The sequence below is a fragment of the Delphinus delphis genome, chromosome 9 (genome assembly GCF_949987515.2).
Source record: "Delphinus delphis chromosome 9, mDelDel1.2, whole genome shotgun sequence".
NCBI classification, from domain to species: Eukaryota; Metazoa; Chordata; class Mammalia; order Artiodactyla; family Delphinidae; genus Delphinus; species Delphinus delphis.
The window spans coordinates 56,493,491-56,518,686 of record NC_082691.1 but is presented as its reverse complement, the minus strand read 5'-3'; the positions used below and the strand labels follow the sequence as shown (position 1 = coordinate 56,518,686).

Genomic DNA, 25,196 nt, shown 5'->3' with positions numbered 1-25,196 from the left:
AAAATCCTCATTTTGCTTTCATTTCTGAAAGTTGCTTTTGCTGAATTTTTTTTTTTTTTTTTTTTGCAGTACGCGGGCCTCTCACTGTTGTGGCCTCTCCTGTTGTGGAGCACAGGCTCCGGACGTGCAGGCTCAGCGGCCATGGCTCATGGGCCCAGCCGCTCTGCGGCATGTGGGATCTTCCTGGACTGGGGCACGAACCCGTGTCCCCTGCATCGGCAGGCAGACTCTCAACCACTGAGCCACCAGGGAAGCCCTGAAAAGAGAATTTGAGGTTGGCAGTGTTTTTCTTTGAGCACTTTAAGGATCTCAATCCACTCTGTTATGCCTTCCATAGTTCCTGTTTTATTGCTAACCATTAGTATTAGTGTTTCTCCTTAATATGTCTTTCTTCTCCAGTTGCTTTACAAAATTTCACTTTATCTTTGATTTTCAGGAGCTTGTGATATTCTGAGGAATGTTTTGCTTTGTATTTTCCCTGACAGGGGGTTCACTTGTCTTCTTGAATCTATCAGTTGATGTTGTTGTTCATTAGGTTTGAAAATTCTCGGCCATTGTGTCTTGAACTATTTCTTCTGTCCCATTCCCCCTCTCCCTCTTTCCAGGATATTAATTACATGTGTATTTGATCTTTTTGAGAATGCCTCACATATTGTCTTTTCCAGACATACTTTTCTATGAATTTCGGTTTAGATATTTTCTGTTGACCTGTCTTCAAATTCACTAATCTTCTTTTCTGCTGTGTTTAGTCTTCTACTGGCTTGGCCAAAAAGTTCATTCGGTTAACAAATATGTTTTCAATAAAATTCCTGGTGAAGATGAAAAATGTGTCTTTTATTTTTACTTAAAACCGAATGAACTTTTTTGCCAACCCAATATTAAACCCATCAAATGAGCTCTTAACCAGATATTGTATTTTTGAGTCCCTGAATAACCATTTGTTTTTAATTCTTATTTTCTAGTAATATTTTAAATGTCTTCATTTTTTCCCACTTTTTTCTTCTATTAAAAATATGCTATTTAGGGACTTCCCTGGTGGTCCAGTGGCTAAGACTCCAAGTTCCCAATGCAGGGGGCTGGGGGTTTGATCCCTGGTCAGGGAACTAGATTCCACAAGCTGCAACTAAGAGTTCACATGCCACAACTAAAGATCCCACACACAGCAACTAAGACCCAGTGCAGCCAAATAAATAAATAAAATATTTTTTCAAGCCTCCAAAAACAAGGTATCACTTAAAAAAAATGTTATTTAAAAATCTTTGTCTATAAACTTTAATAAAAGGGTCATCTATGAGACTGCTTCTGTTGTTTTTTTCATGATTATTAGTCACATGCTCCTGCCTTTCCACAGGTCTAGCAGTGTTTGGCTCACTGTCTCCTCAGCAATTTATCCATTTTTCTCCCTACTTGTGCTGGGAGTGTTGGCCTGCTGTGACTTATTATCTCTTTCCTGGAAGAAGGTCCTCCCTTCCTCCTGGGATTTCTGTGCCTTCAATTTAAGGAATACCCAACTATTATTGCTTTTATTTTTTGAGAAGCTGCTTGAATGTTGGATACTACTGGGTCATTCTCTTCCTAATTTCAATTTTATCATCAAAAGATTACAGTAGCACTTCAGCTGCTCAAAAGTCATCCAGCCATTTCACTTGTTAAGAACACTGAACAAGATAATCTTCTGAAAGGCCAATATCAGTGACACAAAAGTGAATCATTTTTTATGCACAGAAATTCTTAAGAATACACACACACACACACAGACACACAAACACAGCTTGTGCTGTGGTAGAAAGAGCACAGAATTTGAAGAAGCAAGATCTGGCCTAAATATTTTTGTCATTTACTAGCTAAGTGACCCTAGGCAAATAATTTTTCTATTTTTAAAACTTAGTTTTCAATTCATAAAGTTGTTGCAAAGATGAAACAGTATATTTTAAAAACCCTTATAAACAATAAGCACATTGTAAGATGCCTTACATAATATTATCTAGTTTTGAAATCTACATCTAAAAGCTGTAAATTAAATAAACATGGGGATGGGGTGTAATAGATACACTGGCAATAAAAACTGACAACCAACAGTAAGTATGACATAAAGGGAGAAGTAAACACTACTTTTAAAGTAGCAATAAGAGCTCAGGGCGAGCAATTTAATTAACAGGCTTAAACAGCCCTTACTTATTTCAACAGACCCTGAAACTATTACTTTATCTCAACACAGTATAGTGACTGATATTTGTGACAAGAAGCTTGTACCTGAAGGAAAATCATATCCTATATATTATTATTAAAGGAATATCTAACAAAATTTTAAAAGACTACAATCAAAAATGACTAAAATAAAAATTCTAGTTGGGTGATCTGCAAGTGGATAAGTTTCTACTTAGAAACCAAAGCTTTTATGTCATATGACCTTAGAATGATTACACTGATGAATAAAATGAAGAATCTGCATCATTAACTCACTCCTACTAATAGAACACTTTGTAAAAAGTATGATTTTTCAGAACTCTTAGAAGAAGACAAGTAAGAGACTATGGCTAAAAAATGATCACAGGAGAGGGTGAAATCAACATTTTAGGAATGACAAGATGGTTACATGAAGAAAAGGTCAGAGACATAAACGATAAGGTCCTACTGTATAGCAAAGGGAACTATATTGAGTCTTGTAAGAGAAATAAAAGGGAAGAAAAGAAAAAGTCAGAGAGGGTATATGGCACAGGTTCTTGAAAGCAAGAATCATCTGAAGAATGGAAGAGCACGGTTGTGAAATAGTTAATACACTAAGCTTTAGTGACATTTACAAAAATTATTACAGGGAAATAGTATAATTGAAATAAACTGGGCCAAAAAATGGTTGTGAAAGTATATTTATGGATGAGTTAAAAAGATTACTAAAGAGTTGATTATGGAAACAGACTCAAAATGTCAGGGTTACCAAGAAAAAACAAGATTTCAAAAAGTACTATATATAGGAAGTCAAGAACTGAAATGAAAAAACAGGTACATGGTCCAATGTAAAAGAAGAAAGTCAGTACCTTGTTGTTGAAAATGGAGACACGATGAGAATCTTTTCCACAGACCTCCGTTATAATACGACTGTTCAGTTATTATTTCCCTAAAACTTTAAAGTCAGCATAGAAAAGGCAAAAGTGGTCTAACTTCTGTGTACAGTAAGATCTCATTAGCTGTTAACTGTTATTATTTGCTAACAAAGCCTAAGGTATATTAACCAGGTTCTAAAACAGTAATCTGAAAAGACCTCTGTAAAAACAATTAAAAAAATAATTTAGTTATCTTATGAATAAACCAATATACCTTAGCAAGTGATTTTACAATAGGATTCTCCATTATCCCCTTGAGGAAAATTAGGTCTATTTCTTCTGCTCCTGTAGATGAGGGCAGCTCCGTAAGGTTATCCAACACTTGCTGCATTGCTGCTGAGATAAAAGCAATAGTAAAAAAAAAAAAAAAAAAGCAAACCTTAAATTCCAAGCTATTACAAAATACAACTATAAAATAATTCAAGTAAAAAGACATTATCAATTAACACTCTTTTGAAAAGTCACATTTAAAGAACTGAATGGTTGAATAGTAGAAATTTCAAATGCACTTTCCATGAATTAGCAGGAGGATAGGTTTTTACATGCAATTTGGGGTTTACCAGACTATATAAGGCATACTTAGAACCTTATACTTGTTTTTTATTTTTCAAATTTAAAAACATTACTCAAGAAGAAATATAAAATTGTAATAGAGCAATAAAAAAAGATTAATCAAGAAACTTCCAGCAAGCCCAGAACCAGATGAATTCACCAGTGAATTCAAGAACTAAAACCATTACTTCACAAAGTCTTCCAAAAAAAAGTAGAAGAGGAAGGAACGCTTCCCAACCATTCTGTGAGATCCTGATACTAAATCCAGACGAAGACATCACAAGAAGACTACAGCCAATATCTTTTACAAGTACAGAGGCAAAAATCTTTAATAAAACACTAGCAAACTGAATCCAGCAACAAATGAAAAGGATTGTACACAATGACCAAGTACAATTTATCCCAGGAGTGCAAGGGTGGTTTATCAACATATGATAATCAATCAGTGTAATACACTGTATTAATAAAACAAAACCACATGGTATCTCAATAGGCACAGAGAAAGCATTTGACAAAATCAAATACCTTTCATGATAAAAAACATTCAACTAGGAATAGAAGGAAATTTCCATTTCCTCAAGGGCATCTATGAAAAACCCATAGCTAACATCATACTTAATGGTGAAAGACTGGATGCTTTCCCATAGATCAGGAACAAGGCAAGGATTTCTACTCTTGCCATTTCTACTCAACACTGTACTGGAGGGTCTAGCCATGGCAGTTAGGCAACAAAAAGAAATAAAAGGCATCCAGATGAAAAATGAATAAGTAAAACTATCTCTTTTTGCAGATGACATGACCTCCTATATAGAAAATCCTAAGGAATATATACAAAAGATTTATTAGAACTAAATAAATGAGTTCAGTAGGGTTGCAAGATAGAAGATCAAAATACAAAAATGAATTGTATTTCTATACACTAGCAATGAACAATCTGAAAATGAAATTAAGAAAACCATTCCTTTTACAATAGCATTAAAACAATAAAAATCATTAGAAATAAATGTAACAAAAGAACTGTAAGATTTTTACAGTGAAACTATAAAACATCATTGAAAGAATTAAAGAAGACTTAAATAAATAAAAAGATACCCATATTCATGGATTCTATAGAAGACTTACTGTTGTTAAGATGGCAATATTTCTCAAATTGATCTACAGGTTTAATGCAATCCCTATTAATATCTCAGCTCCCCTCGCCCTTTCTGGTAGAAACTGTTATATAAGCTGATAGAAAAATTCATGTGGGAAATGCAATGAACCCAGTATAGCCAAACAATCTTCAAAAAGAACAAAGCTGGAAGACTCACACTTACTTCAAAACTGACTAAAAAGCAACAGTAATCAAGACTGTGTGGTACTAGCATAAAGACATATAACTGAGAGTCCATAAATAAATCCACTTTACGGTCATTAGATTTTCAACAAGTGGCAAGACAATTCAAAGGAAGAAAGAACAGTCTTTTCAAAAATGAATTTGCGACAACTGGATATGCATATGAAGAAGGTACAGCCAGACCCCTACTTCATTCAGTATCATAGCCTTAATTTTATTCAGATTAGTTTTATTAATTTTATTTTCCCTTGATGCTTCTTTAGAATAAGTCTACTAATAGTGCAGTTTGTTTTTAATATTTTTATTTTTTATTAAAATAAAACACTGTCAAAAGTCAGATTGTATTACTAAGTGGCTTATAATGAAATACAGCAGTTCTCTGTTCCATGCCGTCAGCCTCCTTCCCAACTTATCCTATTCTACAGAAGCAACTACTTTGAATTTGTTGTTTCTTTTAATCACAGCTGTATTTCTGGGTAATGTGCTAATATTGCTACTTTTTAATTTACCCATTTTATATATTATTTATTTTTGTTAGAATAGTACTAGTGTGATGCTTTTACTTCCCCCTATCTCCACACTGGCAATTTTTATTTATTTTTATTTGTTTTGGCTACCCCATGCAGCATATGGGATCTTAGCTCCCTGACCAGGGATTGAACCTGCACCCCCTGCACTGGAAGTGCACAGTCTTAACCAATGGACAGCCAGGGAAGCCCCCAGACTGGCAATTTTTAAAATAAAATCAACAGTTAGTGCTTTTCATATAGGACTCCTACAAGTTTTTTCCCAAATGTTCCAACAAACTTCTCCCATTTCTATCAGTTTTTCCAAATGCTCAAATATCAGAACTATTCCCTGACTTCTAACCCTGAACTCTCTCCCAAGTATTTTTCTCTCGCACTTTAATTGGAACAGGTTCATCTTTAGGTCTCCTTCTCAGTATGTATAAATGAGTGACAATTTTGGAAGTAAAGAGGTAAACAGGAGAAAAATGTGCATTTACAACAAGCAGAAGGAAAACTGATATTGAGGTAAGATGAAGAAAGAAGACACTAGAAAATAAAGAATATAAGCAAAGTTTACTTCATAATTTTGCTTGAAGTCCAAAGTGTACTCTGGGCAGGGAACAACAGAATCAACAATCTGTAGAAGTATTCTTACCCTGTGGCTATAAACGTAGTTAACTCTACTTTTCATAAGTACTTTTTTCTTTCCTTTGACATTCTATGTATGTCTTTATTTTTATTTCGGAAAATTCCAAACATACACAAACGGAGACAATAACACACCCAACAATTATCAGCTCTAACAATTAGCAACTCACGGCCAATTTTGTTTCATACCCCCATATACTTTCTAACCTACAGAGCTTTGAGGCAAATCCCAGAGGTCGTATTTCAGTGTTTATGTCTACAAGATCAGGACTCTTTTTAAACAATGTAACAACACTGTTAGCACACCTAACAAAGTAACAGTAATTCCTTAGTATCATTAAATATATAGCTAGTGTTCAAATTTCCAGTTGTACTGAAGATTTTTTTTTAAATGTATCTTCTATATTGGTTCTTGTGGCGTTTGAATTTTTATATCTCTGCTTAATTAAGTGGGAAGAAAAGTGGCAGAGACTGTGAAATATACCCTTGGTTATTTTGAAGACCTCTGTAAGTTGTTACTGATTCTTTAGTATATGAAATTTAATTATAAACTAGTAAGTCTGTCAATATTCCATGTCCTGAAAAGGGAATCCAGATTATTAAGTTGCCAAACATTCCCAAACTAATTGGTATACTTAATGGAGTTTTAATAAAAACAGTAGACCCCCTATATAACCATGTTTTCAGGCCAAGTCTGGCTTGGTCTTCCCTCCACTAAGGAAATGGCCTGGCTGGGGAGCTCCAGGGAACTTGGGCTGAGGAGGCAGGGCAGTGGGGTAAACTGATGCAGCTCTACACAGGCTAGGGAGGCCAGTCTGGAGTGAATGTTGTGCTGGTAAAGGTCACGGGAATCTGGTATTTTTACTGCCATTTATTTTTGTGAAGAAGTAAATCATGAGCTTTGCAATGAAATCTTGAAGGGGACCTCATGTCCCCGAGGGGCACATGCCCCCAAAATCTTCAAACAGGAGACTGATATTCTACTGTCCAGACTTTGGGATATCAAGTACAAACCTTGACTCCTTGTGGAGGATGGTCCAAGACTGCAACAGCTGGAAACCCAAGGAAGTCAGAATTGCTACAACTATCTGCATAGGATGAAACTTATGGACACCATCTACGCCTCTGAAAACCCACTTCGAGCTGAAGGCTGGCATCCCTATTCCTTAATGGGCAAGATTTTCGGCTCCTATCTGCTAGATCTTCCGAAACACTAGTAATCCTTTCAAGGGTGTCTGCAAGCCCTTCACCGATACCCTGCTGGATGGCTGAGACAGCCTGCCATGGGACATGGGTCTGTGTCCAGAGAGAGTACCTGTGCTAACAGGGGGCCCTGACTGAGCTGGCCCTGTGGTCAAAGTTCAAAGTGGGAGCTCTCAGCAACACCTCCGTCAGCAGCCAAAGACCTAACCCAGTCTCCTGACGTCTCCCAACAGCCATCAGGTGACACACCTCCTCTACAGTCAGAAGAGTAAACATGCCAATCACTTCCTCAAACCAAAGAGCTTTAAGGACAACTACAGTGGATCCTCGAACAGCATGGATATGAACTACTCAGGTCCACGTATGTGTGGACTATTGTCAGTAAACATGTACTACAGTACTAATCATCTGCTGTTGGCTGAATTTACCAACATGGAACTGGGGAGACAGCATAAGGGGATTTTCCACTGTGTGGAGGGTGGGTGCTGCTGTTCAAGGTTCAACTGTATAACACACTGGGGAGTACTCTGCGATGGAACTGAAGGACCTCATGGGAGACAGAGACAGACAGACTGCAGTGTGCTTGCCAGGCAGCCCACAGGTCATCTGGTTCTGCAGGCCCAGAGTGGGCTAGCTGAAGCCCCTTTGAGTCCAGAGCTCTTAGAGCTCATACCTAGAGGATCACTCCCTAGCCCTTTCTTACGGGCAGTTTCAGAACATGTGCTAAGACTTGATTTTCCCCTGGTGGCACTCTTCTGGAGTTGATTTCAGATGTTATTCTTAATGTTTACTGTCAAAAAGTCCTCACTTAGTTCACTTGCCCTGTTCCAGGCTATTTAATTCCAAAGGTGAGAGCTGGGGTGAAGGGACTTGCTATTTTCCATATCTTCCCCTTTTGAATGGAAACTATTTGGATTTAGGGAGTCGCAGAGTTGACAGGTGGGAAAAGCAGACAGGAACTGGTGAGGAGGTTAGGTGAGGGGGTGGGTGAGTGTGGAACAACCCACCCTGGTGCTCCGGTTACACCAGGATGTCAAACATCAGCATAACTTCCCAGACATGCAAGGATCTGCCCTAACACCTTTACTCCATACTCTGTCATGAATAAAATTAATAACGTTCGAACACCTGGCATAATCCCAATCTCCCTCGTTTATTGGGATGTTATCGGACAGGGTGAAGAAATAATTGCCCCTCACAGGCCAACTCACTGGCTTATAAATTAGTTATCTAATAACATTAACTATCAAAAAAAATACAACAGTTCTTTTTAACTAAATTATCCTAAAAGCATTTGAAAAAAGTAAATATGAGAAAATTACAACAAAGAGCAGTGAGAGAGAATTAACGTCATAAAATATTAAAACATAAACTAAATCTGGGACTTGCCTGGGCGCAGTGTTTAAGAATCCGCCTGCCAATGCAGGGGACACGGGTTCGAGCCTGGGTCCAGGAAGATCCCACATGCCATGGAGCAACAAAGCCCATGTACCACAACTACTGAGCCTGCACTCTAGAGCCTGCGAGCCACAACTACTGAGCCCACAAACCACAACTACTGAAGCCCGTGTGCCTAGAGCCCATGCTCTGCAACAAGAGAAGCCACTGCAACAATAAGCCCGCGCACTGCAGTGAAAAGTAGCCCCACTCACTGCAACTAGAGAAAGCACGTGCGCAGCAGCGAAAACCCAATGTAGCCAAAAAAATTAATTAATTAATTAGAAAAACATTAACTAAATCTATAATAACCACTCAGACACGGATTACCACAAGGCAACTCTTGTATGTGAAAGCTTAATATATGAAACAGGAAGCTCTCTGTAGTGGGAACCTTGCAAAGTTGAGCTGGAGCCAGAGAAGCAGGGAAGTGTCCCAATTTACTCAAGAGATTCCAGGAAGAAAGGAAAGTCCCAAAACTCAGAAGGTAAGTTTCCTACAAGTTTCACTCCTCCTCCTTAATTACAGGAGGATGGACTCTTTAATCAGAAGCCAGATTCAATGACATACAAATGGGGTTCCTATTTAAACTGAAGAAAATTTAATATATTTAATCTAGGCCCTTCAATTACAAATATGATCACTACACATCAAGGATCACTACACATGAATACTAAAAGCGTGAATGCAACTCACCAAATTCAACAAATAAATATTAACTGCCAAAGAAACAGACTTACTATCTACCAGGGGAATAAAAGAAAAGAAAAGAAAGAGCAAAAGAAAGAAAAAGATTAAATCATAGGGTGGGTTGGGGGTGGGAATATCAGGGATCAAACTAAAGAATTTTCCCACTAGAAAAGGGCAAAGTATGAGAAACATGCTATGGATCATGAAAGAACAAAATTTACAAGGTAATGGGAAATTCAAAAATAGAAAGAATTAAAACAGAAAGCAGAAATTAATCCAAGAAGAAAAAAGAAAAAAACCCATAGATTTGATCAATCCCTGCTGGCTGTTTCAAAGGTCCAATAAAAAGAGACTGATACTTGGCTAGTCTGATTAAGAAAAGAGAAGACACAAATAACCTTAGGAATGCAATGAGAAAATAACTGCAGGCATGAAGAAGATTCAAAAGAAAACACAGTGAACAACGTTACTGTAAAATCCAGTCGAGCAGAGATTTTCTAGGAAAATGTCAATTACTCAAATTTAGGAAGAAGAGGTAGAAATTAAAACAGATCATAATAGAAGAAATTAAAAAGGCTTTCAAAAATCTACTATTTTAAAAAGACATTAGGCCTCATGTATGACAAACCCACAGCAAACATTATTCTCAATAGTGAAAAACTGAAAGCATTTCCTCTAAGATCAGGAACAAGACAAGGATGCCCACTCTCACCACTATCATACAACACAGTTTTGGAAGTCTTAGCCATGGCAATCAGAAGAAAAAGAAATCAAAGGAATCCAAATTGGAAAAGAAGAAGTAAAACTATCACTGTTTGCACATGACATGATACTATACATAGAAAATCCTAAAGATGCCACCAGAAAACTACTAGAGCTAATCAATGAACTTAGTGAAGTCACAGAATACAAAATTAATACACAGAAATCTCTTGCATTCCTATATACTAACAATGAAAGATCAGAAAGAGAAGTTAAGGAAACAATCCCATTTACCACTGCAACAAAAAGAATAAAATACCTAGGAATAAACCTAACTAAGGAGGAAAAAGACCTGCATGCAGAAACCTATAAGATTCTAATGGAAGAAATCAAAGATGACACAAATGGAGAAATATACCATATTCTTGGATTAAAAGAATCAATATTGTGAAAATGACTATACTCCCCAAAGCAATCTACAGATTCAATGCAATCCTTATCAAATTAGTAATGGCATTTTTTATAGAACTAGAACAAAAAAATCTTAAAATATGTATGGAGACACAAAAGACCCTGAAGAGCCAAAGCAATCTTGAGGGAAAAAAATGGAGCTAGAGGAATCAGACTCGCTGACTTCAGACTATACTACAAAACTACAGTAATCAAGACAATATGATACTGGCACAAAAACAGAAATATAGATCAACGGAACAGATCAATGGAAAGCCCAGAGATAAACCCACGCACCTATGGTCAACTAATCTATGACAAAGGAGGCAAGGATATACAATGGAGAAAAGACAGTCTCTTCAATAAGTGGTGCTGGGAAAACTGGACAGCTACATGTAAAAGAATGAAATTAGAACACTTCCTAACACCATACACAAAAATAAACTCAAAATGGATTAAAGACCTAAATGTGAGACCAGACACTATAAAACTCTTAGCAGAAAACATAGCCAGAACACTCTATGACATGAATCACAGCAAGATCTTTTTTGACCCACCTCCTAGAGTAACGAAAAAAAAAAGGGACCTAATTAAACTTAAAAGCTTTTGCACAGCAAAGGAAACCATAAACACGATGAAAAGACAACCCTCAGAATGGGAGAAAATATTTGCAAACGAAGCAACTGACAAAGGATTAATCTCCAAAATATACAAACAGCTCATGCAGCTCAATATATTAAAAAAACCCAAAAAACACCCAATCAAAAAATGGGTGGGGACTTCCCTGGTGGCACAGTGGTTCAGATTCTGCCTGCCAATGCAGGGGACATAGGTTCGATCCCTGGTCCAGGAAAAACCCACATGCCACAGAGCAACTAAGCCGGTGCGCCACAACTACTGAGCCTGCACTCTAGAGCCTGCAAGCAACAACTACTGAGCCTGCAAGCCACAACTACTGAAGCCTGTGGGCCTAGAGCCCATGCTCTGCAACAAGAGAGGCCACCACAATGAGAAGCCCGGGCGCTGCAATGAACAGTAGCCCCACTCACTGCAACTAGAGAAAGCCTGTGCACAGTAATGAAGACCCAATGCAGGCAAAAATAAATATAAATTAAAAAAGAAAGAAAAAAAAAAAAAGAAATCCCAACAGGATTTTGGGGTAATGTTTTTCTAAAATTTACTTGAAAGAGAAAATACGTAAAACCAACCAATACGTCTGGAAAAAAGCGTAACTGTAGAGGAGGTGCCTGTGCTATTAAGTATAAAAACACTATAAATTAAACTGGTGCAGTACTGGCACAGCAACAGAGAAATCTTGAATAACTAAATAGGAGTTAATATATGCAAAAGGTGACATTTCAAATCAGTGGGAGGTAGGGTTCAGTTAAATATGGTAGATTGACTACTTGAGTTTACAGTCTTTCCCTTTAGAATCTCTATTAAAACAGCAGCAAAGTATTAATAAAGGTTAAAAAAAGAAAACCCACAAGCATAAAGAGAATGGCGAAAGAGGAAGAAAAACAGACCAAAAAATAGCAAAAATATTTGTAAGTATGTAAGTGGTAGGAATAGAAACTAACTTGGAGCAAAGAAGCAGTAGATTCTACCTCCTAAATATTTCTGGAATCAAATAACATGAGTCCTAGTCATCATCATTTCTTGCCCAGACTATACAAGAGCCTCCTACATATATACAGATTTCTTATGAGTGATATGTATCTCACCTACAAGGAATTAATTAAAATGTAAATTTTATGGCCAGTGAGCCTTTAAAATACACTACTAGGTTAAACAATCTGCACTACCCTTTGTAGCTTTAGCCACACCAATCCTTCCCCTGTCCTGATGCAAAGTCCTCCCCCCAACTTACCACCACCTTGGTGTACCTAATTCATACGCATCCTTCAGGAGCAGAATTTCTATGTCCTTAGCGGCACCAATTAGGATAAATTCTCCTAATATACACTTTTGTAGTAGTCTATGCTTTATAACTCTGATCAACCTGTAATTAAATATTTTGTTATTTATTTAATGTATGATTTTCTTTCTAAACTCTTAGGTCTGATGAGTGCAGAAATCTTATCTGTCTTATTCAAACTTATATTCCCAGCAACTAGCCCACAGTCTGGTACATCACAAGTCCTCAGTAATAGAGTTTCAGTCACAAAAATGTAACATATTTCTGTTACTAAAATGAAGACTAGTTTTCAAATTATATATTGTTATTTATAAATAAAATGTCTGTATAATACTTGGAATCAGTGAAATGTGGTATGGTTTACAAAGCAGTAATCTTAAAGCTATTAACTTTCCACAAATTGTATAACAAGCAACAAAGATAGAAGTGGTATCTTTCAATGCTTAGTCTACTAAAATGGCAAGCTTTTACAGAATTTCTTACATATAAATACATTTCTAACTTTCTACAATATAGATCAGTAAGAAGACAAATTTAATAAAATGAATGGTATTTACTCACATATATTCTGTTCCAAAAGCTTTCTAGAGTTGTTTTACAAAAGCATTTCTCCCCAGTTTTAGAACTATAAGTACTTAAATGAACTGTTTTTAATATAGGACTAGAGTCTACTTCAGTATTAAAAATCCTTTTGTAATCACATGTGTGGTATATTCACTCCCATTTAATTCAACGAACTAAAATCCCCAATGAAAATATGACAGGTAAATTAAGTTTTCATAAGACGTTAAAAATTATTTCTGCTCTTATACTTTGTAGATAGAATAACAGTTATTTTGACAGAACCATACTGCATAATTTGCAGATTCAGAAAATGAAAAACAAAACCTTATTCTGTGTGCATTTGGAAATATTTAAGCAAAAACTTAAAGGAATTATCTAAGTCATTTGGACTACTTCTAATGTATTTTCAATACAGCAGGAAAAAAATTTTTTAAATACATTTCCAGGAAATGGTACAGAAAACTGGATTGAAATTGAAATTTGGATTGACTTGCCAGCAAGACAGCAGAGTAGAAGGCTCACCCCTTCTTACAAAAACACCAAAATCACAACTAACTGCTGAACAACCATTGACAAAAACAAAAACAAAAAAAACCTCTGGAACCTACCAAAAAAGATACCCTACATCCAAAGACAAAGCAACAACAAGATGGCAGGCCACCCACCGGGTGGGCAACACGTGAACTGGAAAATAATTATACCAGGGAAGTTCTCCCACAGGAGTGAAAGTCTTGAGCCCCATGTCAGTCTTCACAGCCTGGGGTACTGGCAACAAGAGAGAAGAAGCCTCATCCACTAGATGAAGGCAGACAGCAGAAGCAAGAAGAACTACAATCCGGCAGGCTGCAGAACGGAAACTGCAAGCACAAGAAGTTAGACAAAATTAGACAGCAGGGGAATATGTCCCAGATGATGGAATAAGCTAAAACCCCAGAAGAACAATTAAGTGAAGTAGAGATAGACAATCCACCAAAAAAAAGAATTCAGAGTAATGACAGTGAAGACGATCCAAGATCTTGGGAAAAGAATGAAGGCACAGATTGAGAAGATACGAGAAATGTTTAACAAGACCTAGAAGAACTAAAAAACAAACAGAGATGAACAATACAATAACTGAAATGAAAAATACACTAGAAGGAATCAATAGCAGAGTGACTGAGGCAGAAGAACAGATAAGTGAGCTGGAAGACAGAATGATGGAAATCACTGCCATGGAACAAAATAAAGAAAAAACAATGAAAAGAAAGGAAGACAGTATAGGAGACCGTTGGGAAAACAATGAATGCACCAACATTCACATTATAGAGGTCCCAGAATGAGAAGAGAGAGAGAAAGGACCTAAGAAAATATTTGAAGAAATAATAGCTGAAAACTTCCATAACATGGGAAATAAAAGTCATCCAAGTCCAAGAAATGCAGGGTCCCAGGCAATAGACCCAACAACGAACATGCCAACACACATAGTAATCACACTGACAAAAAGTAAAAGCAGAGAGAAAATATTAAAAGCAATAAGGGAAAGCCAACAAGTAACATACAAGGGAACTCCCATAAGGTTATCAGTTGATTTCTCAGCAGAAACTCTGCAGACCAAAAGAACAAGGCACAATATATTAAAGTGATGCAAGGGAAGAAGCTATAATGAAGAATACTCTACACAGCAAGGCTCTCATTCAGTTTTGATGGAGAAATCAAAAGCTTTACAGACAAGTAAAAGCTAAGAGAATTCAGCACCACCAAACCAGCTTTGCAACAAACGCTAAAGGAACTTAGCTAATCAGAAAAGAAAAGGCCACTACTAGAAACAATAAAATTAAATGGAAAAGCTCACCAGTAAAGGCAATATCAAGTAAAGGTAGGAAAACATTTGAACACAAATATGCCATCAAAACCAGTAATTGTGAGAAGAGGAGAGCACAAATGCAGACTACTGGAAATGCACCTGAAATTAAAAGATGAGCAACTTAAAAGAATCTTTTTTATATATAGACTGCTATATCAATACATCATGGTAACTGCAAACCAAAAATCTACAATGGATACACACACAAAAAAAAGGAATCCAAACACAACACTAAAGTTAGTCATCAAATCACAAGAGAACAAAAGAGACCTACAAAAACAAATCCAAAACAATTAAGAAAATGGAAACAGGAACATACACATCGATAAATACCTTAAATGTAAATGAATTAAATGCTCCAACCAAAAGACACAGACTGATGGAATGGATACAAAAACAAGACCCATATACAGGCTGTCTACAAGAGACCCACTTCGGATCTAGGGACACATACAGACTGAAAGTGAGGGGTTGGAAAAAGGTAATCCATACAAATGGAAATCAAAAGAAAGCTGGAGTAGCAATACTCATATCAGACAAAATAGACTTTAAAATAAAGACTGTTACAAGAGACAAAGAAGGATGCTACATAATTAGCAACGGATCAATCCAAGAAGAAGATATAACAATTGTAAATATATATGCACCCAACATAGGAGCACCTCAATATATAAGGCAAATGCTAACAGCCATAAAGGGAGAAATCGACAGTAACACTGGGGGACTTTAACACCCCACTTTCATCAATGGACAGATCATCCAGACAGAAGATCAATAAGGAAACACAGGCCTGAAATGACACATTAGACCAGATGGACTTAACTGATATTTAACAGCATTCCATCCAAAATCAGCAGTATACACCTTCTTCTCAAGTGCACATGGAACATTCTCCTGGATTGATCATATGCTGGGCCACAAAGCAAGCCTCAGTAAATTTAAGAAAACTGAAATCAGATCAAGCATCTTTTCCCAACAAAATACTGTAAGATTAGAAATGAACTACAAGAAAAAAACTGTAAAAAACACAAACACGTGGAGGCTAAACAATATGCTACTAAACAACTAATAGATCACTGAAGAAATCAAAGAGAAATCAAAGAGAAAAATAAAAAAATACCTGGAGACAAATGAAAACAAAAGCACAACGATCCAAAAACCTATAGGATGCGGCAAAACCAGTTCTGAGAGGGAACTTAACAGCAATACAACCTTACCTCAGGAAACAAGAAAAATCACACATAAACAACCTAATCTTATACCTAAAGCAACTAGAGAAAAAAGAACAAACAAAACCAAAGGTAGTAGAAGGAAAGAAATCATAAAGATCAGAGCAGAAATAAGTGAAATAGAGACAAAAACAATAGAAAAGATCAGTGAAACTGAAAGCTGGTTCTTTGAAAAGATAAACAAAATTGATAAACTTTTAACCAGACTCATCAAAAAAAAAAGGGAGAAGCCTCAAATCGATAAAATAAGAAATGAAAAAAAAGAAGTTACAACAGACACCACAGAAATACAAAGGATCATAAGAGACTACTACAAGCAACTATATGCCAATAAAATGGACAACCTGGAAGAAATGGACAAATTCTTAGAAGGGTGTAATCTCCCAATACTGAACCAGGAATAAATAGAAAATATGAACAGACCAATCACAAGTACTGAAATTGAAACTGTGATTAAAAAACTCCCAACAAACAAAAGTTCAGGACCAAATGGCTTCATAGGCAAATTCTACCAAATATTTAGAGAAGAAGAATTACCACCTATCCTTCCAAAACTATTCCAAAATATTGCAGAGGAAGGAATACTCCTAAACTCATTCTATGAGGCCACCATCACCCTAATACCAAAACCAGACAAAGATACCACAAAAAAAAGAAAATTACAGGCCAATATCACTGATGAACATAGATGCAAAAATCCTCAACAAACTACTAGCAAATAGAATCCAACAATAGATTAAAAGGATCATACACCATGATCAAGTGCGATTTATACTAGGGATGCAAGGATTTTTCAGTATCCACAAATCAATCAGTGTGATACACCACATTAACAAATTAAAGAATAAAAACCATCTGATCATCTCAATAGATGTAGAGAAAGCTTTTGATAAAATTCAACACCCATTTATGATAAAAACTCTCTAGAAAGTGGGCATAGAGGGAACTTACCTAAACATAATAAAAGGCCATATATAACAAACCTATAGCTAACATCATACTCAATGGTGAAAAGCTGAAAGCATTTCCTCTAAGGTCAGGAACAAGACAAGGATGTCCACTCTCACCACTTTTATTCAACATTGCTTTGGAAGTCCTAGCCAGAGCAATCAGAGAAGGAAAATAAAAGGAATCCAAATTGGAAAAGAAAAAGACATGTCATCACTGTCTGCAGATGACATGATATTATACGTAGAAAATCCTAAAGACGGTACCAGAAAACTACTAGAGCTCATCAATGAATTCAGTAAAGTGGCAGGATACAAAATTAATACACAGAAATCTCTTACATTTCTATGCACTAACATCAAAAGATCAGAAAGCGAAATTAAAGAAACACTCCCATTTACCATCGCATCAAAAACAATAAAATACCTAGGAATAAACTGACCTAAGGAGGCAGAAGACCTATACTCCGAAAACTATAAGACACTGATGTAATCAAAGATGACACAAACAGATGGAAAGAGATACTATGTTCTTGGATTGGAAGAATCAATATCGTCCAAATAACTGTATTACCCAAGGCAATCTACAGATTCAATGCAACACCTATCAAATTACCAATGGCATTTTTCACAGAACTAGAACAAAAAATTTTTTAATTTGTATGGAGACACAAAAGTCCCCGCACAGCCAAAGCAATCTTGAGTAAGAAAAACGGAGTTGGAGGAATTAGGCTCCGTAATGTCAGACTATACCACAAAGCTACAGTAATCAAGACAGTATGGTACTGGCACAAAAACAGAAATATAGATCAATGGAACTGGATAGAAAGCCCAGAAATAAACCCATGCACCTATGGTCAATTAACGTACGACAAAGGAGGCAAGACTATACAACAGAGGACAGTCTCTTCAATAAATGGTGCTGGGAAAACTGGACAGCTACATGTAAAAAAATGAAATTAGAACATTCTTTAACACCATACACAAAAATAAACTCAAAATGGATTAGACCTAAATGTAAGACCGGATACTATAACCCTCTTAGAGAAAAACACAGGCAAAACACTCTTCGATGTAAATCACAGCAATATCTTTTGTGAGCTGTCTCTTAAAGTAATGGAAATAAAAATAAACAAATGGGACCTAATTAAGCTCAAAAGCTTTTACACAGCAAAGGAAACTATAAACAAGACAAATAGACCACCCTCAGAATGGGAGAAAATATTTGTCAACAACGCTACCAACAAGAGATAAGTCTTCAAAATTTACAAACAGCTCATGCAGCTCTATATCAAAAAAACAAACAACCCAATCAAAAGATGGGCAGAAGACCTAAATAGATATTTCTCCAAAGATGACATACAGATGGCCAACAGGCACATGAAAAGATGCTCAACATCACTAATTATCAGAGAAATGCAAATCAAAACTACAATGAGGTTATCACCTCACACCAGTCACACCGGCCATCATCAAAAAGTCTACAAACAATAAATGCTGGAGAGGGTGTGGAGAAAAGGGAATCCTCTTGCACTGTCGGTGGGAATGCAAATTGGTACAGCTGCTATGGAGAACAGTATGAAGATTCCTTAAAAAACTAAAAATAGAACTACCATATGATCCAGCAATCCCACTCCTGGGCATATATGCAGAGGAAAACTGTTTTGAAAGGATACATGCACCCCAATGTTTATTGCAGCACTGTTTACAATAGCCAAGACATGGAAGCAATCTAACTGTCCACTGACAGATGAATGGATAAAGAAGATGTGGTACACATATACTATGGAATATTACTCAGCCACTAAAAAGAATGAAATAATGCCATTTGCAGCAACGTGGGTAGACCTGGAGATTATTTTACTAAGTGAAGTAAGTCAGACAGAGAAAGACAAATATCATATGATATCACTTATATGCGAAATCTTAAAAAAAATGATACAAGTGAATTTATTTACAAAACAAACAGACTCATAGACTTAGAGAACAAATTTATGGTTACCAGGGCAGAAGGGTGAGATTGGGAGTTTAGGATTGACATGTACACACTATTGTATTTAAAATAACCAACAAGGACCTACTGAATAGCACAGGGAACTCTGCTCAATATTCTGTAATAACCTAAATGGGAAAAGAATTTGACATAGATATATGTATATGTAAAACTGAATCACTTTGCTGTATGCCTGAAACTAACACAACACTGTTAATCAACTATGCTTCAATATAAAATAAAAAATAAAAAAAATTTTGGATCAAGTTAGGTTTTTTTATAATTTTTTTTTTTTTTTTTTGCGGTACACGGGCCTTTCACTGTTGTGGCCTCTCCCATTGCGGAGCACAGGCTCCAGATGCGCAGGCTCAGCGGCCATGGTTCACGGGCCTAGCCACTCCGCGGCATGTGGGATCTTCCCGGACCGGGGCACGAACCCATGTCCCCTGCATCGGCAGGCGGACTCTCAACCACTGCGCCACCAGGAAAGCCCTATGATTAAATTTTGACACATGACTCGCGCGACTGATTTGACAGCAAGAGTTCATCTAAATCGTTAGGTCAATAAAAACACTTGTTTTCTATAAAATGACAATATGCAGTCAATACCTTAGTTCTCAAAATAGTATCTCGAAATTCTAGTTTAGTTATATTGAATCAAAGAAGAAAGTTAAACTTTAAATGTGCTCAGCTAACTTACTCAACATTAGCCGAGTGCTTATAAGCCAGACATGATGGTTGATGTGGAAGAAAATAGAGACACACTATCTTTCCTCCAAAAACTACATCTAGCAGAGTAGACCAAAATGTGTAAACAAATGAATAAAGCATGATGATAAGAACACTATGAAGGAATCAGAGAATTAAGTGACATAGCATAGTGGTTAAAAGCATGGACACTACCACTTAACTAGTCCTGAATGCCTGAGTATATGACTTAACCTCTCCAATTCAGTTTCCTTCATCTGTTAAATGGGGAACGGCAATAGTTACCTATTCTTACAGGGTTGTTGCATCTAAAGAATACATGGCAACTCCTGCAACAATACCTTCTAGTGCATTATTAACACTGAGTGAATACTGGAAAGGAGTAAAAGGTTAACTGTTTCTTTGATGGGAGTGGTGGGACGATAAAATGGGAGACACCCAGTGGAAGGCAACCCAGTGCAAAGAACCAAACAGTTCACCCTACTGAAAATCTTGAATTTATGATCAATGTTTAAAACCTTGAAACAAAACATGGAGCTATATTTCCCAAAGCATTCCTAGAGAAAATCTAAGCCTGGAGCCAACAAAAGAAAAGGGCAGGCACAGTGAGTGGATGGGCAGCCACTCATAGCAATTAAGGAACCCCATACACAAGGCACACTTTTTGGCCTAAGTACCACAGACTTCTTTCCAGAGACAGGGGGCGCATGTCTTGCATGGGAAGGGTTCCTTACATGGATGTGGGGCCTAAACAAAGAGCAGAGAGGCTGAGGTGCATCTGGTTCTTCACAACAGACACTAGATGAGGAGGGGAGAGGGAAGGGAGACTATCCCACAGTGAATGCTCTAAAGCAGTGTTTCTCAAACAGGAGACTATTGGCATAATCCTTTTTGCATAGGATTGTTCTCCACCAAATGCCTGCAGTGTTCCTCAGGTATTCTGATAACCAAAAAATTCCCCTCACCACACTGCCTAACACTTCTAGGGGTGGCCCCGCCTGCTCCCCTTCTGTTCTTCCAACTTACAGCCTTGTACCAATATGTTCCAATGCCAGGGTAGATTCCTCCTCCCTCTTAATTTAGCTATTTGAGGGTTCCCAACTTGCTCACTAGTTCTCTGCCTAGAATATCTGAAGGAGAAGCCCGCCATTTCAGACAGAGGGCTGCGGGGGGGGGGGGTGGGGGTGGTGGGAGGACAGCCTATACAACTACAGAGGAAGTCCTCCACAGAGGTATATTCTGGATTAATCAACCTAGTCCTTCATTTATAAATATAAACCAACCATTACTGATTGCCAGACATCTGAAGAAAACATCAGTGACAAGGGACAAAGTTGAACAAACTAAACTACAGGGGAAACAGATGGTGCTGAGAATAGAACTTAAATTTTTAATTTTTATTAGCATTCTCAAAGATATGTGAGAGGCTACTGAATTCATAAAGGAACAGGTCGCTAAGAGGGAGATAATGGAGCAACCAGAGAAGAAAAAGTTACTGACAGTTAAAAACAATATTGTCAAATTTAAAAAAAATCGAACAGCAGACTAAGTAAGTAAATACTAAGAGGAGAACTGCTAGATCAAAGGATATATGATTTTTCAATTGTCAGATAGTGTCAAACTGTCCTTTATAAACAGGTTGTATCAATTACATCTCCATTAAGAGGTCCTCACTCCATTATTCGTTATAATAATAATGAATTGCCTCATAAAGACATATCAATATAAATGCTGAGAACATGTGCAGCAAAAAGTGATTAAAACAGAGCTAAATTCTGAATTTTAATCTTTTTCTCCAGTATAGCATTAAAGAAAAATTTAACTACACCCTTATTTCCTTATCTGTAAAAAAGAAATGAGATTGATATAACTCATGAGGTTATACAATAAATTTAAATGACTGATCTACTAAAAACATATAAATGCTAAATATTCTGCTTTACCTAACATTCTGCAATTCAATCTCTTCAACCATCTCTCATCGTGACTACTGTTAATTATTTAAAGTGTCAGTGAAAAATGAATCTCGAAAACAGCAATTTATTACAATTTTCCCACCTTAAAAACAATGGTTTTTTTTTAATGAACATAGTTGGGTTTTCCCCCTAATTTAATCATGTTAACTGACCCACTCTGTACTGTCATCCTCTGATGACAAGTTTAATTCAGAAAGGAAAGTGAACTACCATTTTAAATGAACTTATCAATCTTCCTACTATGAACTAAGTAAATGCCTTGCAAAAGCAGCTAGTGTAACTTCCTGGCACTCTTACTTAGAAACAATTTTCTATTATATTATGTGCAATGCTTTCAGAGAGAAGTCCTCTCCAAAAAAAAAAAAAAGCAGCAGGTTCTTGGAGAATAGTTTCAGTGGATTTACACCCACCCCTGGTATGTTTAAAATATTGTTTCACTTCCTTCTGGCCTCTATGGTCTCTGATGAGACATCCACATTCATTCAAATAGTTACTCTATTACTAGTTTTCTGTATTTTTTTTCTTTGTCTTGTTTTCAGCAATTCCATTATGTTGTTTCTGGGCATGATTTCACTGGACTTATGCCACTTAAGGTTCAATGAACCTCTTGAGTCTACAAGACAAATTTATGTCTTGCACTAAGTTTGGGAAGTTTTCAGCCACTACTTCTTCAAACACTTGTTTCTGTACCATATTCTTTCTTTTTTCCTTCTCGGTGTCTGATGAAACATAATGTTAGACCTGGTATCATCCCACAGGTCCCTCGAGCTCTTCTCATTATTTTTTTTTCAACTATTTTTTCTTTGTTTTTCAATTCGGATAAATTTCTACTGATCTTCTTTGAAGTTCACGGACTGTCATCTCCATCCTGCTATTGTGCTTGTCCAGTGAGTTTTCTGGTACCATATTTTTCAGTTCCAAATTTCCCATTTGGTTTTTCTTTTCCCTCTTTCTTTACTGAGACATTCCATATTTCCATTTGTTTCAAGACAGCTCACCCTTAATTGTTGTAGCATATTTATAAAACCTGCTTTAAATCTTTCTCAGATGATTCCCACATCTCTGTCATCTCAGTATTGGTGTCTCATGATTATCTTTGCCCATCTGAGTTAAGGTTTCCCAGGTTCTCCATACGCCAAGGAATTTTGGACTGTATGTTGTACATTTTTAATAATATAAGACTCTGCTGGACTTCCCTGGTGGCGCAGTGGTTAAGAATCCGTCTGCCGATGCAGGGGACGTGGGTTCAAGCCCTGGGCCAGGAAGATCCCACATACCACGGAGCAACTAAGCCCGTGCGCCACAACTACTGAGCCTGCGCTCTAGAGCCCATGGGGCACAACTACTGAAGCCCGCGAGCCTAGAGCCCGTGCTCCACGACAAGAGAAGTCACCACAATGAGAAGCCCATGCACCGCAACGAAGAGTAGCCCCCGCTCACCGCAACTAGAGAAAGCCCGCGCACAGCAATGAAGACCCAATGCAGCCAAATAAATAAATATATAAATAAACAAACAAACAAAGACTGTCTTGCTGAAATCTTAGGGAGAGTGTTGATATTTTTGTTTCAGCAAGCAATTGACTCAGCTAAATTCTGACCCTCTAAGGTACCAATGTCATTTTAGTTTAGTTGTCCATGCTTATCTGCACCCTTATTTGTGAACTTGTTTTCATTTCTCTTAGGTAAATACCTAGGAATGGGATTGCTAGATCACATGGTAAGTGTATATTTAACTTTATAAGAAACCAGTAAACTTCAAAATTTCCACAGTGTTATTTGGATCAGTCCCATATATGTATCACCCACTAGCCAGTCTGGGACTTAGTTCGTGGTCTATTGGTATTTCAGTACTAAACATCGATATGTGTTCTTTAGGGTCAGATCCACATATGCACCTCTCAAGGATGAGCCTAGGAGTGCGTAACAACTTTAAGAAGTCTCTTTCCAAAGCTCCTCTGCAATCTGCCTGGCATTTTGGGTTCTCTGGGATGTTCTTTACTGACCCTCCAGAAATCTGGGGCATAATTTAACCCATTCTGCAGTGTACTTTCTATAAATGGTCTCATGACCTGGTTCAGGCACCCAGAGAACAGAGGGAAAAAAAAAAAAACCCACAAAAAAACGACAGGAACTACAATCCTCCAATTGAAGAGGAAGGTTTCTTGTTTTGGAGTTTTAGTTATGCTCCTGTTAGCTCTTGTAGCTGCTTCAACACTGCTGCCAAAGGACTTCCTGGGGGCTGGGTAGGGGGGAGAGGGGGAGAGGGGAGAGAGGGGGGGAGAGAGAGAGAGAGAGACAGAGACAGACACAGACACAGACTGATTGATCTCTGCACTCCTGTTGAGCATCTTGCTCTTTAAACCAGAACCAACAGGTTTTTGGAGTTCTAGCTGTCCATTCTGATGCTCTAGGTTTGGGGTTAGATCCAAGGATAAGAAAGCGAAACAAAACAAAAGAACAGTAAACTCACCGTTGATTCAATGGTACTTAAATTTCTGGTTGTCTTCTCTAACCCGCCTGATACTACTGACTTTTCAGAGTCTGCAAATAGCTACTCCTGTATGCTGTCCAGTTTATGGCCGCATTCAGTGGAAGAGACGGGGTATTGTGTGCTTACTCCATCTTACTGGAACCCTTTTTATTATTTTCCACCAAATCTGGGGGTGGGGGGTGTGGTGCCACTATTTCTTCAAATATTTTTTCTGTCCCTTCTCTCCTTCCTTTCTCTCTGGAACTCTCATTACATCTATGTTGAAATGTCTGACATTGTCCCACAGGTCTCTGAGGCTCTGTCCACTTTTCACAATATTTTTTTTCTCTCTCTCTTCTTTGGAGTGAGTACTTTTCATTGATCTTCAAGTTTTCTCTGACATCTCAAATCTGTTATTGAGCCTACCCAATAACAGATTTATTGGATAAATAAATCCTATCCTATTCATTTCAATTATTGTACTTTGAAATCTTAAATTTCTATTTCATTCTTCTTTTCTAATTTGTTTCTCTATTGGGACTCTCTATTAAGTGTTGCTAATATACTGTCCTTTAATTCTTTGAACATATTAAAAACAGCCAATTCAAAGTCTCTGTTAAATCCTACATCAAGCCCACTCACAGTCAGTTTCCACCGACTCTCGTGATTATGTCACGTTTTCCTAGGTTTTCTTTTTTCTTTTTTTTTCCCACGGCCAGCAATTTCTGTTTGAAAATTGAACCTTTAATATATTATGGTAATTCAATTTATTTTATTTTTCAGAGATGCTGGGTCTTTTTTGTAATTTATCTGGACTTGAACTGAAGAATCAGTTTCCCTACATGGTATGCAGTTGGGACATCTCTGTTCAGTTTTTTAATTCTTACTTTTATATTTTAGCCTGGCTTCCCAGTGGGTGT

The 25,196-nt window shown here is 37.1% G+C and overlaps 1 protein-coding gene and 1 pseudogene across 9 annotated transcripts in view; one reads left to right on the top strand and one right to left on the bottom strand.

Moving 5' to 3' along the window:
• Positions 1-25,196, bottom strand: part of PALS2 (protein associated with LIN7 2, MAGUK p55 family member) — a 218,525-nt gene that overhangs the window by 48,507 nt on the left and 144,822 nt on the right. For 8 of the 9 annotated variants that reach the window (XM_060020613.1, XM_060020614.1, XM_060020616.1 and 5 more), the window contains one exon: positions 3,316-3,434. In XM_060020613.1, the coding sequence (XP_059876596.1) occupies positions 3,316-3,432 (117 nt within the window). In that variant the 5' untranslated portion in view covers positions 3,433-3,434. Of the gene's footprint in view, positions 1-3,315; positions 3,438-25,196 lie in introns of all 9 variants that reach the window. The other variant, XM_060020612.1, reaches the window with a different exon arrangement.
• Positions 6,986-8,114, top strand: LOC132431347 (protein C1orf43 homolog pseudogene; annotated as a pseudogene).